We start from the raw sequence: 16,416 nt of genomic DNA on the forward strand, positions 1-16,416 counted from the left end.
ATCTCTAACCGGTCTCTCTGTGGTTACTCTGCTGTTGTCACTGTCCTTTATTTATTCACTCCTTTTGCATTTTTGTTATTTGAGGTGTTTGAGAGGTGAATAATCTCTTCAGTTCTAGTTTTCTTTACAAAAATGTTTCAAAATTTTCTTTATTTTTGAATGTCTGTCTTTTGTCCTGTGTGGTTAAGCTCAGAATTGCATGATAGGTCTCGGGGCTCTTTGGAACGCATTATTCCATCCATTCCTTCCTTTTTCTAAAGGTTCTAGGAATAGGCTTGTATTGTCTCCATGCATCCGATTTCTGTGAGGCATGTTTTGCTTACGTAGTGAGCATATTTTCATTTAATGTTATTGTTTTTTACTTCTGTTATCCTAGGTTGTCCTTGTGTTAGTTTTTTGGTGAGGCTTTTGTCATTGCAAATTCAAAGTCTTCTGTTATTTTTACTGGGTGGGACATAAATTCTTCTCTTGTAATTCTTATTTCTCTTTTAAATCACTCAGGAATAGCAGGTTGTAGCTCTTTATTCTAAAGTTCTGAAAGATCCTTTGTCTCATCAAGTGTTGGATCATTTTCCTTTATTTTGCAGTATTTATTCTTAGATGCCTGAATTCATACACCAGATCTGGGAGCCATATTTGCATCTGTTATTACTATTTTTTTGGTTGATTTACCTGTTTATATTCAGGGTCATTGAGTTTCCACCTTCCTGAAATCTTTGATACTTTCAATCATCTTCTCCCTTAGTTTTCTTATCACTCATTTCCTGACTCCATTACCTCTGTGGTTTCCTTGGGTACTGAATTCTCAGTATCCTAGCCTCCTCCCACAATGAGCAGTTCATTAATTCATCCACATAGGTCTATGCCCCAAATGACTTTTGAGTGGTCAGAACTGACCTCAGCTGGATATGTTCTTTCCCTCAGGCTTGGTGGAGGGCTGTACTGTGGGCTCCCCCCCTCACCCTTTTTTCCCTCACCCCCTCTCCTCCTACTTCCCTGGCACTACCAGTTCAGAGCTTTGCAGCACGGGTGCTTCTGGATTGCAGCTCCTAGTAGGCTTTTGCTCCCGAGGGGCTGTGGCCAGGTTTGCTGTCAAGGCACTGTGTGATGGCACTGAAAAGAGGGAGGGTAGAAATTGGTTTTGATATAAGTCTATGTGGGGTCCTTGGGTCTGTTAAATGTGGCCTCAGTGACCATAGTGTGGAAGATGGATAAGGGGTACTGAGTAATTTCAGGGTCAGTGAGCATCACTTCTTGGTGTCTTAAGGAGGCAGCTGAAATTGAGTTTTATTTTTGGTTTATAATTTCTGTTTTGAAGAAGTTTGAGATGTTGTAGGGAATTGGGGAAAATGTCTAATCCTTTATCTTGTTGCTTATGTGACCAAGAAATCAAAATATTATCTCATTTTTATCTTGACAGCAGTCCTTGGAGGTAGGTACTGTAATTATCCTCATTTTACGACTGAGGAAACTGAGGCAGAGGTGAAGTGACTTGTTCAGAGTTGCACAGCTATTAAGTGTTTGAGGCTGAATTTGAACTCAGGTTTTCCTGACTCCAGGTGCAGCACTAACCATTGTGTAATCAGCTGCCTAACTAGTCTGAATACGCAGTGGGATCTTAATACTGGAATTATTGAACATTTTTTTCTATTTAAAAATATGCCTATATTAACTGTGCTAATACTTGATCTTTACATGGGTAAATATTCCAAAAGGTATATTAATTAACTTTGGAAAACAAGTTGCTTGAGTGGTTTCTTTTTCTTAAAAAAAATTTTCTTTTATTCTGAACTTAAACACTTAAAAAAGGCACTTCCACATATACAACAGAACAGTTTGAAAATTACCCTGTTTGTTACTTTCTCCTTAACTTCTTCTGTTTTCTCGTACAAGTATTACAGTAGATCCCCCTCCCCATTTCTCCTCTTCTTCACCCCTCGTTAACAGAGGGAAAGAAAGGGGGAAAAAATCCCTCTTGTAATAAATAAGCATAGTTTAACAAAATGTGGTCCACTTGGTGGCCGTGTCCAAAAATCCATGTCTCTGTACCTTTTATCCATGGCCTTTTTGTCATATGGTGAATAATATATCATCCTAGATCCTCTGGAGATATGGGTGGGTTGGTCATTGCTTGGATCGGAGTTATTAAGTCTTTCAAAATTGTTTTTAATTTATAATGTTGTCCTTGTATAAATTGTTCTCCTGACTGTGTTCATTTCATACTCCCCAAGATTCTGGTTGCATTTTTTGAAATACCATCCATCTAAAGATACTCATGATTTTCTTTTCTTTTCTTTCTTTTTTTTTTTTACCCAAAGAGATTCATGTTGCTTTGCTATGATTCATTATGAGCTTTGCTCTTTTGATGCTCCTTTCCTCCCCGCCTTCCACTTTAAAAACAATTTTTTTCCCCCTGAATGCACATGGGCACCAAGTGGGTGCCAGGTACCATGTTAGCTGTTGAGAAAAGATAGAGACAAGGTGAAACAGTCCCTCCTCTCCACGAGCTTGTTACTTTCTCTTGGAGAAAACAAAATATATACAAAGCAAATATGAGGTGATTGTTAGGAGAAAGTGCTGTCAGCTGAGCGATCCGGAAGGGCTCCTTTGGAAGGTGACATGCTTGAGGGCTGCTCAGGAGAACAAGAATTCTAAGAAATGCACCAATTTGCTCTTTCCTGCAGTGGGTTTACTTTATGATTAGACCTTAAGTATGTGGAGAACTTAAGAGAATGTTTTTCTGTGAGATTGGGAGGGCATGGATGGTATTGGGGAGTGAATGCTGTGGCAAGCTGCTGACCAGAGAGTATTGCCCTTGGGTGTTGTGGGCTGGTACCACTTTCTTAGAAAAGGGCAAAAGGGCTGAGGTTTGCATTCAAATAAATACTTATCTCTTCCTGATGAAGTGTGCCTTTGAAGAGAATTGAATTTAATCATGTGTGTCTTTTTTTTCCCTTCCCCCACAGCTGCCTTGCCCTTGATTGTTCTAAACTTGGCCAAAATAAAGCCATATCAGAGAGGCTTTTTCTGTAGTGACAACAGCATCAAGTATCCGTACCATGACAGTACCGTCCCATCCCCTCTCCTCTACGCAGTGGGGTTCACTCTGCCTATTTCTTCTGTAAGTAACTAACTCTATAGGTAGTGGTGGGGATGATAATGATGATGATCATGTGGTGGTGGTGGAGGAGGAGGTATGGAATTGGGATGGGGTCTAAGTAAGTCCACAGTTGCTGTAGTTGAGCAATTTAGAAGACTACCCACTCTCACAATTTAATATGTCAACAGAAAGCCAATTAAGGATTTATAGATATAGAAAGGGACCTTCAAGATCATCTCATCTAAATTCTTCTTCTGAAAGATAAGGGAATGGAGGTCCGGTAGAGACATACTCAAGATAACACAGGTAGTTAGAGGCAGAGCCAAGAGACTAGAATTGTTTATTTTTGATGTTATCATGACACATATTTTGAAGAGAAAAAAAACAAAACAATACAACCCCCTGAACTAGAGTTGTGCTCAAACCAGCTTAAAATGTAAATAGCAAGGATTTAGCAAAATAAACAAAATACAATAGAACAAAGATAATGTTAATTTGTGGTTTTCTCAGTCTCTATGTTTCTATTTGCATTTTGACACCTGCCCTAAAAACCCTTAGAGTTGTCTGGGATTGGGAAGAAAGTACTTTTTAATTTGAGACACCCCAGTCAGTTCAGCAGAGAAAATATAAATAGACCCACTGTCCCCCAGGCCTTTTTACTTTTGATTGTGTTAAGTAACTGGAACTTGTCCTTCTTTTAATGAAAGGTCCACCACCATATTCTTGCCCTTAATCTTTGAAGATTGAACAAAGAATCACTGTTCTCTTTTTTTTGTTCTTGCCTATTCTAAGATTTAGAGCTGAAAGTAACCTTTGAGATCATCTAGTCCAACTGTCTCATTTTACATGTGAAGTAATTTGCCCTTCAAAGAGGGAGAAATTACTTGCCAAGGTTACAGAGGTAGAAACAGCTAGCGTTTAAGCCCACGTCTTCTTACCCCACATCCCTGATCATTCTGTGACTCCTGTCTGTTCTGTTGCTGGGATAGAGGAGAAGAACTTCCCTGGCTGACGGAGGGGCCTTTCAGGCCTTATCTCAGACCTTCCCTCACCACTGACCTCCTCTTGGCTTTTTACTCTTTCTTCGTATTGTAGTCACTCAAGTGTTACATTCAAATGGATCTGTGATTTCATTGATTGGGATGGTGAAGGTTGTAGCTCTTCTAAGCCAACCCATTCTGTGTGACTCTTGCTCAGTGTACTTGAGGCCTTGGAGGTTCAGGATTAGGACTGCTAATAGAGACATTAACTATCCTTTCACTGTAAGAACTGAAAGTAAAAATCTGCCTGCTTAAGAGCATAGTTTTTTGTTTGAGTTCTTCTTCTCTCTCTCAGAGCATCCTAAATAAGATTCCTCAGAAATCAATAATATATTGCCTGAAATATAGTCCCCAGTCTGTTGTGCCTTGTTTAAAATGTCTGAAAATAAAAGATCTTATGAATATATGAGCTATAAGTTTTATTTGAAGGTATCTTCCTTTCATATATTTTAATTTAGCCTCATGAAAATTATCTCTGTGATATGGATGCTTTTGCATAAAGTATCGTAGTAACAAAAGTTGCTTAAGACTGCAGAGGAGTGTAAATGTGGTAGAAGATAGAGACAGACTTTGAGTTTCTTGGGGTGGCCACGGTTCCTCATTCATCTTTATATCCCCCACATTTGTCTTGTAATCCTGGTAGACATTGAATAAATATTGACTGTTATTTTTAACTTTTACAATTATTTTATATATTTATACATTTAGTAATCATTTAGAATTATATTTTTATAATTAATTAAAAGATATTAAGTCTTTCTCCTTTTTCTTACCTTCTAAAGCAAAGACTCCGAAGTTTTCTCAGCTCCTCTTCCTATGCCAATATAAAATGGCATATTACTTGAATAACCGAAAGCTTTGATACATGATTAAGTTCCCTTAAATATAATTCTGTGAGTCAGAATTCATACTTTGTGAATTGTTTTAAGAAAAAAAACCCCACAATTAGCAGCGACTTCTTCAGCCCAGCTTGGAAAATGTTTTCTGCTTAGTCTGTTTCAAAAGATGTCTCAGTCTTCATCTTGACTGTTGTGTATTTCTTATTTCTAGCGTACAGTTCAGTACACTTATTTTGCTTTAACACTGATTTTATTTTTTAGAATGACCAAATGCAAGGTGGTGGTAGGAGTATTGTATGCTAATAACTGATAATTCACATTTTAAAGAATGTTGTTTCCTGTCTTTAGGTGGTCACACAATTCTCTTATTCTTGGCTCTTTAGAATAAATTCTTCCCAAATTTATCATCCTTTTAAAAATGCCATGGGAAAAAATAGTGAACCTTGGAGCAGGAAATTATATCATTTAGATAGACATTTGTGTATCTAGAAATGATTTTGAATAAATTTGGCATATGATAATGTTTGGGAAAATACATTATTATTGATTCTTTGCTACATTATACTTTACGTGTACTAGGGAAGAAGGAAAGTGTGGGTGTGTAAAAATATTTTTTGTTTACAGATATTAACAGAAGTATTGTGCATATTGTTTATAAAACATCCATTAGTTTTTACTTCCTATATTAGAGAGGAGCACATCTCTAATGGGAAGTGATTAAAAATGTGATGACAGAAAAAGGGGATGTTTAGTCTCTAACTTTTTTGTAACTTTCTACCCTCCTCTCCATTGTTTTTCTCCTCCTCTCATTGTTTTCCTCCATGTAAAAAATAAAAATTTGAAATAGAATGAAAACCCATCTGTAGTAGAAAGATCACTGGAGTCATAGGATCTGAGTTCCAATCCCAGCTGTACCTGGGCTTCCGTTTCCTCTTTAAAATGGGGGACTTGGAATAGACAATTCCTTTCAGTTTTCGGTCTCTGACTTTATGAAGTACAGTAAATTTTGAAGTTCACTACTGTAAAAATTTAGCTTGATTTTTTGGAATTTATTGAAATGAATTTTTTTTGAATGAATTAAAGAAATTCTGAAGTTTTTTGTTCATTTTAAGATAAAGTTATTTTTCTTCTCTTTTCCAGTAGCAGAACTAGCATGGTGATCAAGCATTAACTCTCATCAGAAAGTGTCTTTACCGTATGTAGGTCTCAGAAAAGCAAATGTTACTTAGAATACCTTGAAATTGAATTTTCAGGATTAACGATTTGCTGTAATTACTGACATCCTTTGAAAACTGGATTAGTTCAGAGTGAATGTTTAATCAAAAAAATAACTTTTAACAAATTGAAATGTGAGAACATAGATGTATTTTATATTGTATTAGACCTATGAATGGAGATGGTTTAAATATTTTGATGCCATTTAAAAGCATTTGAAAGCAGATTTATATAGAAGAAAAAGGTATTTAGTGATGAAATATATTGCTGATCATCAAAATTGTAACTCATTTAGTTTCACATGAGCTGTTTTCGCTGAATTCTGCTGTGGTTTTTTCAACTGACTCATTGAGAAAACATCTGCTCATGAAATCAACTGCTTAGAAAGAGTCTTTAGTGTTAAACAAGTTATTAGTATTAGGGCATGTTATAGAATGCCTCTGATGAGGTTAACTAGTTACACCCTATGGCAAATGGGGCGTGCCTCACTGGAAACAAGATGATTTGGTTTTCTCATTTGCTTAAATTCTGCCTCTTCAAATTAGTGGCCTTTATTTGCTCTCTCTTCTGTTGCTTTTCCTTTACATGGAAGGGTTTGAAATATAGCCTTCTTTTGTGCTCTTTGAGTAAAAGTATATCAGGTGTGTATTTGGACAAGAAAAGGAAAACAAGCAAAAAATGAGCATTTCGCATTTGTTAGCACTTGCTTGTCTGTAAAAATTCTTTCCTCATAGTATTCATTCAGTATTTATTTTAAGTAGGAGAATTCCCATATTATAGCTGAGGAAACTGAGGCTCTGGTGATGTAACCTCTAGGGTCACACTAGTAGTAAGTGTCAGAGTTGGGACTCATCTTGTCTCCTGACTTCAACCAGTATTTTTTCTACATCATATTGCCTCCTACTCAATAACTAACTGGGGGTCCTGTAGCTGGGGAAGCCAGATCAGTGTATTTTTCTCTACTAAAAAAATGTATCCCTTTCCTATTACCACAGAACTTTTGAGACAATTTCTGAATATTTTGACTCTGTAACATTCTTTTTCTGTCATCAACGAATGGTGAATTTGGTCACTGTGCCCTTAGTTTGACTTTAAGAATTTTCCATTGTCAATTGACTTAAAAGTGAAAATGAGGCAGGGGAGGGAGGGTGTCTTTCCCATTGTCTTTAGTGGTGTTTTGAAAATAAGCAGAGGAGGCTGTAGGTATTCAAGAAACTGGGTAATCTTCCCACAGCAATGCTCTTCTAGAAGGTTGTTTGCTACTAAAAACATATTTGAACTGTCTTCTGTTCAAATGATGAAGCTTCTTTTTGTTATATAAAAACCACTGAAAATTGCTGCAAGGTGAGTATTTTTGAATATCAACATAATTAACTCCATGGAATGGTAGTATTTGACTACGTGGAGCAAGCATATAATTGCTCCATCTCCCTTATACTTATTTTGATTGTCATTTTGTTAGGAAGGCAGAATTGGGGAGGGAGGAGGGGGAGAAGAGTGGTTAATTAAAGTCATAGGAATTACCTTTTAATTCATACATACTTTAAAACTTTAAATCCAGAAAACGTAAATGCTTCCTATCAATAAGTTCTTGTGGTGAGTCATGTTTATTGTAGCCATTTATAACCAGAAAAAAATGTACTTGATTCTCATAGGACGAGTGTTATAATTATTCAGTTCTGTGATTAACAAAATATGTGGGTGTACTCACTGGACTTTGGTGTGCCCTATAAAGGAATACTACTAGAATTTTTTTTTTTTTTGCTAATAATTCTCAAATATTCCTGGCTGCCTAGATGAGAAGATTTTTAAGGATTAATTTAGGAGTAATTTTTAGTGATAAAGCTTTCTACCAAAATTTAGTACTGGACTTTTAGAAATTAAAATTTAAAAAAAAAAAACAACACCTTTTTTTTGTTTTAAAATACCGTGCTTGTCATTTTGGTATAAAGATACATTTTAATTAGGAACTGGAAATGAGAATGGGGAAAATATTTACCCCCAAAAGTTCTAAAAAAAAGAAGTTCTAAAACTTCTAAAAAGTGTTCATAAAAAAATGCCATCTTAGAACTGCTCCTTTATGTAAGAGCTAGAAATTCAAACTCCCCCCCATAACAAAACAAAAGTGAGGCAGGCACCTCAAAGTGTCCTGTGACTACTTTATTCAGTAATTGGGAGTGTGATGAAGCCAAAATAGCCTCATGGGAGGGGCAACGTGTGAAGCTCCTCAGCTGTCCCTTGGAGCCACAAATAGCTTTTCTCACATGCCAATTTACAGGAAAATGGTTTAATGTTCTATTGTAGCAAAATCCCTCAGGCCTGCCCTTTACTAGTCTGTCCCTGTGTCTCAACTCTTGCCTTGTTGCTTTTTTCCCTTCAGATTCTCCTCTTAAATATATTAAATGATATTACATTTACTTTTGTATAAAGATGGAGAGACTGAGGAAGTGAAGAGCTATGGGTGTGAAAGGAACACATCTATAGTATATTTTTCACTGACTTGAGAAAGAAATTGATTTAAGGTCAAAATTCTGTAGTAACAACAAGACAGAAGGCATATTGTGATTGTTTCTGGGATAGAAATTGAGCTTTTGAAGACTAGTCAGCACAGAGCACAAATATTGTTTAGGTTGATGTCAACAATCTCAAAAGTGGGTGCCAAATGACTGATGTTTTGTCTCTAGGGTTGAGGGGGATGGCATTCTGGAAGAGACAGTGTAGAAGCTCTCTTACATTTCCTTAAATTTTCCTTACATATGACTGATAGGCTGAAATGCCGAAGGCTTGTAAATTACTTTTAGTCAGATTGTTTTCCTATATAACATCCTTATTGTGAGAATGGGACTTTGTGGAGGAAAAGAGAGATAATTTTGGAACACAGTGTGCTTAGGAGGACAGTAGATTTCATGGAGGTCTCATGATAAGGAGACAGAGAGGAGGAGGAGGTCTCAAAAGGGAGGTACCAGAGACCAGCTTTGCCTTTTGTAATTTTAGCCTTAGTGGCTGCCACTTACATCACCATAAATAGTAGATTCTCTGTCTACATTTCCAGTGCCTGTTTTGGAGCTTTGGCACACCTGAGAAATGAGGGGATGGATGGTTCTAGATGTATATGTAGAGGTGGTGGTGGTGCTGAAAGCATTATTTTTCCCCTCTGAACTTGCTTCCTGTTAGAAGTTGGTGGAGTTGGTGTGGAGTATTGTTAACAGCTTTTGGACTTGGAGTTGGGAGACCTGGGGTTCTTATTGTGCCTCTTGCACTCACTGGTTAATTGTTTTCTACCTTGTCTGACCTTGGGCAGACAGAAAGGACTGGTGTCCTTTTCTGAAAAAGTGAAAGGGTTGGACTGGGTGGTCTGGGGTGATGTGCCCAAAGAAGCTGAGCTGTTGTGGGTTGTTAGATGGTCAACTCGACTGCTAACAATTTGCATATGTGCTGATTGTTGCTTTCTAGATAATGAGAACAAAGGGTGTGAAACTTGTTTTCTGAGCTTCCGAACTATTACACATGACCACGTCCATATTAAATAGCAGATGCACATCTTTTCTCTTACAGAATGGATGCTTTAAGACTCTCAAAGGCATGACTGAAAATGTAACTCATCACTCTGGGGAAGGGCCTTGATTCCCTATAGAACACTCACCTTTTGGGTGTTCTAGTTTGAACCCAAATCATTTGGACCATGTTTCCCCAAAGTATCCAGTAATTTTTTCCCCACATATATGTGCCTATTTTGTGCTTTCTTAAACTTTGTCACGTTAATTTCAGTCTTTGAAGTTGGAATCAGAAATTGTCTGCAAATTGTTTTCTTTCCCTACATGCTTATTACTAATCTTATAGTATTCAACCGAGGGCTTCTGTAGTAATGTTTATTCTCTGGGACACCATTAGTTCCAAGCCATGGATCCACATTTATAAAGGTAGCTTGTCCAGTGTGACTGACTCCATGAATCTTTCAGAAATTCAGTTTTGGGAAAATAAGGGTGATATAAATAATATTTGTTTGAAGTAATGTATCTGTAAAAATATTAGAGGCTATTATGTGTTTTTGTCCTTTTCTACTTATTCAATGTTTATCTTGACTGACGCTGCTTATGAATAATAAAGAATGTAGTAATAAGGGCTTATTTAAAGATCATATCGGTTCGATTCTTAAATGTACTTATTATGCTTCTATGTGGTAGACACTGGGTGAAAGGAGACTGAGGAAGTTCAGACAGATAGGTGAACAACCAGGAGACCACAGTGTCACAGAAACCTGGAGAAGAAAGTATCAAAAAAAGGATGGTCAACAATGACAAGTTGTAGAGAGGTCAAAGAAGGATGAGGACTGAGAAAAGACTGTTAGATGTGGCATTTAAGCAATCATTGGTTACCTTGGACAGAGCACTAGTAGTTGAATGATGAAATCAGAAGCTGGATCATGGTTAAAGGGAGTGAGAGGAGAGGAAGTAGAGGCTTCCACTTGGTGGCTCTTTCCAAAAGTTTGACTTGAGCAAACAAGAATAAGCATCTTCTTTTCCTCTCCAATCATTAGGGAAAGATTTGCTCTATATAAAATGGGCACAATTTTTATATCAGTTTTGGTAATTCAACTACCAGTGTTATTGTTGACATGATCGGCTGTGAAAGATAAATACGATGACTGAAAACAGCTCCAAAGGACTCCTGATGAAAAATACTACCTACCGCTAGAGAGAACTGATGAATTCTAATGAATTTCTTTGCCTTTTTTGGCAACATAGTAGCTAATACTTAATTATGTTTTGTATGAGGGGCTAGAGGAAGAGAGACAATTTAGAACTCAAAATTTAAAAAAAGTTAAAAATAACATAAAAATGTACTGTTTGAAAAAAAATCGTAGGACTAAGAGCCAAGTGACTGAGTTTTCTTACTCTTTTACTTTTACTAGTTGTCAGAGAGCCTCTTTGGACCCTAATTTCCTCAACTTTAAGATGAGGGATTTGATCTGAATTATTTCTAAGGTTTCTCCCCCTCAAAAACTCATTATTTGATTCAAAACAACAAATATTAGTACTATTTTTACCAAACCAGTTAAGCAGTGCCTAGGAAACCAAAAGGTTACATATGATAAGAGAAATCTTAAAAAATAATTCCTCCTTCCTTACAAAATAAGAAAAACAAAAACCTGTGACTCAGTTTTAGACATAAAACCTTTAATTTTGGTGATAAAGTATTGTTATTCCTTCATATATTTTTTTGGACAATTTTGTATTTTCATGTCCATTGGAGTGTGTATGTATATATGTACATCAGAAAAACTTTTTCTTGGATTACTGTTAATACAGGATTAAATAGGCCATATATTCAGCTGGATTTTCTTGCATTTTAGTGGACAAGATTTACAAAACTTGCATCCTTAGTGTTCCCATTAGCCCTTTGAATGAAAGTCCAGTTCGAGTGTGTCTAAGTAGTGGCCTTGGTGATACAATCATCTTTTGTATATACTATGAGATACTTTGTATCTCTTTTATTCTGATTTAGTTTTGCACAGAGAAATCCTGCTAAAATTTCAGCCAGTTGCTGTTTGTTTCTTCCAAATCTTGTATCCAGCTGACCTTGTTTAATCTCAGACGTTTGTTACAGCCTAATTAACGTGACAGGGGGAAACGTTTGATATCTTTATTCATATATCTACCAGTATTTCTCAGAATTTTATAGAAAACCTCTTAAAACTGTCCTAAAACTTTACTGCAAACATTCCACAATCTATTTCTGAGGTATGATTTGTTTCTCACATAGTGAAAACTGAATTCATGTTGCCTTTAGTGTATAACAAAATTAAAGTATACATCATATACTTTAATACAATTAAAGTATATATCATACTGACTTTTTTTAAAGAGTCCTCTCATTTCTCTATTATATTGGTATTTGTTTAACCTTATTTAAACGAAGCTCTCTTCTGAAACAGTTTCAGTTTGGGTCTCCTCTGTAGGATCTCCCAAAGCTTTCAAAGATACTTAGTTACTTTTTAAGCTTCCCAGGTTGTTACTTTTCCTTTCTTTCTTTCAAACAAACAAACAAACAAAACCAAAAACCTTGTTCCAAAGACATCAGAGAAACTAGTTTGGGAGAGGTTGATTTTTGTGGGGAATTTCATTGTAAGGAGTTTGGTGCCCTCTTTGGAGGATTTAATGTTTGTTGAGTCTGGGATGAGATCTTCATTCAGTCCATTCAGCAAATATATTCAGTCCAAGGGGACAGCTAGGTGGTGCAGTGGATAGAGCACCAGTGCAGGGGTCAGGAGGACCTGAGTTCAAATCTCACCTCAGACACTTGACACTCACTAGCTGTGTGACCTTGGGCAAGTCACTTAATCCCAATTGCCTCATCCTGGGTCATCTCCAGTCATCCTGGTGAATATCTGGTCACTGGATTCAGATGACTCTGGAGGAGAAGTGAGGCTGGTGACCTGCACAGCCCTCCCTCACTCAAAACAAAGTCAAGTGCAAGTCATGTCATTATTTCTCTGATGGCATGTCTTTTTTGGCAATGAAGGATGAACACACACATATATAGTGCTTCCTTATTAATTTAATAAGAATATATTAAAACTGCCTGCTGTTTGCAAGACAGTGTGTTAGGACCTAGGGATAAAAAGACATAATGGAAAATAGTAACTTTTTACTTGCTGTAAAATAGCCCTTGGCCTTTACAAGGGGCTGGTGGTGGTGGTGGTAGTCCTGTGATAGAACATTTGCACAGATAATTTGAGTAAGGGAGAAAAGGACGTTTTTATTCAGAACATTTTGTTGGATGAAGAACAAGACCTCAAGTATGCATCATTTGTTGGTGGGTTATTTCATGCTTAGGTGTCTGGATTTATGTGGACTCTTCTTGGCGCTTAAGAATTCTTTTGATCCCAGTGCCCCATTTATCCAAAGTACCTACCTGTAATGGAAATTCTTAGAGGAGCATTTTGGTTTTGTTTGTGTTTAAAACAATTTTTTTTTTTTTAAAAAGACACTAACTGTCCTGTTGTGACCTTCCCAGGACATTTTACTTCTTAGCTTTCATCTGTACTTCGTGCTTAGAATCTGATGGTTGGATTTATTTGCCCCAGGTTCCTTGTCATTCAGAGTTTTTAAGCACTTGCTTTGTGCCACGTACTGTGCTAAGCTCTGAGGTTACAGACTGGAGGAATTGGCCCTCTAACTGGGGAAGCCCACATACAACAAAACTGCAGTGCTGATGGAAAGGCCTGGAAGTTCTCAGGATATAGGATATAGCAAGGCTTAAAAATCCTTAGGGTGCAAAGACAAATCACCTGACAGTTCCTCAGGGTCTGGAGGCCTGGCATCAGGGCAGAAAGTAAAGCTTCTGAGGACTTTAGGACAAAGTGGTATGGCCATAGATAACAGGGCCTTTGTCTTTCTTGAAGGATTGTAGTTGGTTACTAGGTGGTAAAAGAACCACACGTGAATTGAAATTCTCCCTTACTGACTGGGGATCCTGGGTAAGTCGCTTAGTGGCCTCACCTGTAAAATAAAGAATGACTTCTAAGGTCCCTTCCCACTTTAAATCTACTATCCTTTAACATTTAAAGGGTGTATCTGCGCTACAGCACAGGGGGGCCTATGTGGGCTTGTCTTCCTACTTTGGAAAGGTGGATAGTGTGCCTGAGGGCATTCTGAGTTCCCTTCTGCTGAGGAAGGGATGAGGGATCAGGGTGTCCAAGCCAGGAGAGGGGAACAGAGAGGAAAGAAGGCTTTGGAAGGAGGGTGAGGGAGTGCTGGCTGTTCTCATGTCTGCCTTAGGAGATGAGATAACTCTAGATTTATTTAAAGCAGAACTGAAACTGTTATCAGAAGCAGTCTGGCAAAAAGTCTAATGAGCTGTGACTTCATTGTAATATAATAATCATACCTAGAAAGTGAAAAAAGTAAAGAGTAAGAATAGCTCAGAATTTTCCTACACTTTATGGTTGTAAAGCACTTGATACTGGTTATCTAATTTAAGCCTTACAATAGTCTTGTGAGTTAGGTAGTCTTAGTATTTGTTTTATTTTTATTTTACAGGTGAGGAAACTGAAGCTAAAGGGTTGTGATTTTCTGAAAGCTCCAGAGTAATTCAGTTCAATAAATATTTATTAAGTGCTTCCTGTGTGCCTAGGCACTGTGCTAACTGGATTTTGGTAATAATAGTGATAATAATAGGAACAGGAACTGTGCTGTGAAGTGCCTTACAATTATTATTTCATTTGATCTTCACAACAACCCTGGGAGGTAGGTGTTATTGTCATCCTCATTTTGATTGTTGAGAAAACTGAGGCAAACTGGTTAAGCGACTTGCCCAAGGTCATGCAGTCAAGCTAGTAAATGCCTGGAGCCAGATTTGAACTTAGGTCTTTCTGAGTGCGGGCTTAGTGTTCTACCCACTTCCCTTAGGTTGTATTCCTTGCTTATTTCTGCACAAATTTAGGACAGAGCAATTTTTCTGTCTTTAAAATTCTGTGATCCTGTGGCATAGGATTTTATGATTTCCAGGTATTAGTGCCTTCCTCATGGGGAGAAAGGTAGAGAAAAAAGTGAATTAAAGTTCCTGAAAATTAGAAAAAGAAATGTTGAATATTTCTCCATTCCCCCACCTTCCCACCTCTTACTTTCTTCCTGTCATAGTAGGTGGAAAAGGGGAAGATTACTTAAAAAAAAAAACAGCTTTTGACTGTGGGTAAGGAGAGAGGGGTGTGAGTTTCAACAAATTTTAAAAAATTTTAATATTTTTCCCAATTACATGTAAAAAACAATTTTTAAACTTTGGTGTTTTTTTTTAAGTTACAGTTTTTGAGTTCTAAATTCTTTACCACTCTCCTTCCCTCTCCCATCATTGAGAAGGCAGGCAGTTTGATAAAGGTTATACATGTGCAGTCATGCGAGACATTTTTATATTAGTCATGTTGTAAAAGAAGACTTAAAAAAAATCCCCAAGAAAAATGAAGTAAAATAACACTATTCTTCAATCTACAATTCGGATTCCATCAGTTAGAGACGGATAACATTTTTCATCTTAGGTCCTTCAGAATTGTCTTGTGTCTTATTGCTGGGAATAGCTAAGTCCTTCACAGATGATCGGTCTTGCTGTTACTGTGTGTACGGTGTACTCCTGGTTCTGTTCACTTCACTTTGCATCAGTTCATGTAAGTCTTTTCAGGTTTTTCTGAAAGTATCCTGCTGGTCCTTTCTTTTATAACACAATAATTTTTCATCACAATCCTGGATCACAACTTGTTCAGCCATTTCCCAATTGATGGTGTTTACGGGCTTTTTTTCCCACCTAAGTCTGGTGTGATTTCCTATTGACAATGTGTGGTTTCAACAATTATTTATCTCTTTACTCTATTCAGATGAAAGCTGAGTCAGGGGAATGAAAGTAATTGAGATACCCTTTGTACATTATGGGCATGAAAGAAGGATTGACTAGATTGCCAGAGATGTATATACCTTTATTTTATTTCAGAATGACCTGTTAATTATTTAATCTTTGAAAGGACAAATAAAATATAAGCTTCCTGAAGAGAGGGAATTTTTTCATTTTTGTGTTTTTAATCCTTAACCTAGTATGATGTCATACAAGTATTAGGCACTTATCTATTTAAATACAACTAAAACGAATAGTTCCTTGTTCTAATTTTGGTATGTGTTCATTATCTTTCATGTATGTTTACTGTCTTTCATATTTTGCTAGTTCTGGGTACTCCTGTGTATCTCCTTTTCAGTGAAAAGGAACTGATTTTGATTCACTTCCTATTTTGTTTCAAATCATGGACTAGTGCATGAAATGAAATGTCATAGGTGTCTTGGAACAAAAATGTTTATGGTTTTATTTTACTGCCTAAAAATAAGGACAGAAATAAGCATATAGACTGACTTTTTTTTTTTCGCACCCTCACCTTGTGGCTTCAAAAATAGCTCATTCAAAAATAGGCACTAGGAATGTATTTGTGTTATAATTTAATTATTGAAATATATAAATAGAAAAAACTTTTAAAAATAATTATGAAATAGTTTGGCTAATCTCCACACAATTAGCTTTTTCATAAGGGGAATGGACTGGCTTAGGAGGTGATGGATTTTCTTTCACTGGAGGTCTTCAATTGAAGGCAGGCTGGATGATTATTTCTTGGGGGTTTTTGATTGGATCTAGATTAGTTTAGCTGATTTCTGAAACTCTTTCTAACTCAGGTTGTATGGAATACTGA

General features: G+C 36.8%; 2 protein-coding genes across 5 annotated transcripts in view; both read left to right on the forward strand.

Annotated features, from left to right (window-relative positions):
- DHX29 (DExH-box helicase 29) overlaps positions 1-16,416 on the forward strand; it is a 360,925-nt gene that overhangs the window by 121,528 nt on the left and 222,981 nt on the right. The window lies entirely within an intron of this gene.
- Positions 1-16,416, forward strand: part of PLPP1 (phospholipid phosphatase 1) — a 119,786-nt gene that overhangs the window by 35,719 nt on the left and 67,651 nt on the right. For 2 of the 4 annotated variants that reach the window (XM_072605623.1, XM_072605622.1), the window contains exon 2: positions 2,967-3,121. The exons of the other annotated variants lie outside the window; for them this stretch is intronic. In XM_072605623.1, coding sequence (XP_072461724.1) covers positions 2,967-3,121 — 155 coding nt within the window. The remainder of the gene's footprint in view (positions 1-2,966; positions 3,122-16,416) is intronic. 4 annotated transcript variants of the gene reach the window in all.

The sequence above is a fragment of the Notamacropus eugenii genome, chromosome 4 (genome assembly GCF_028372415.1).
Source record: "Notamacropus eugenii isolate mMacEug1 chromosome 4, mMacEug1.pri_v2, whole genome shotgun sequence".
Taxonomy (NCBI): domain Eukaryota; kingdom Metazoa; phylum Chordata; class Mammalia; order Diprotodontia; family Macropodidae; genus Notamacropus; species Notamacropus eugenii.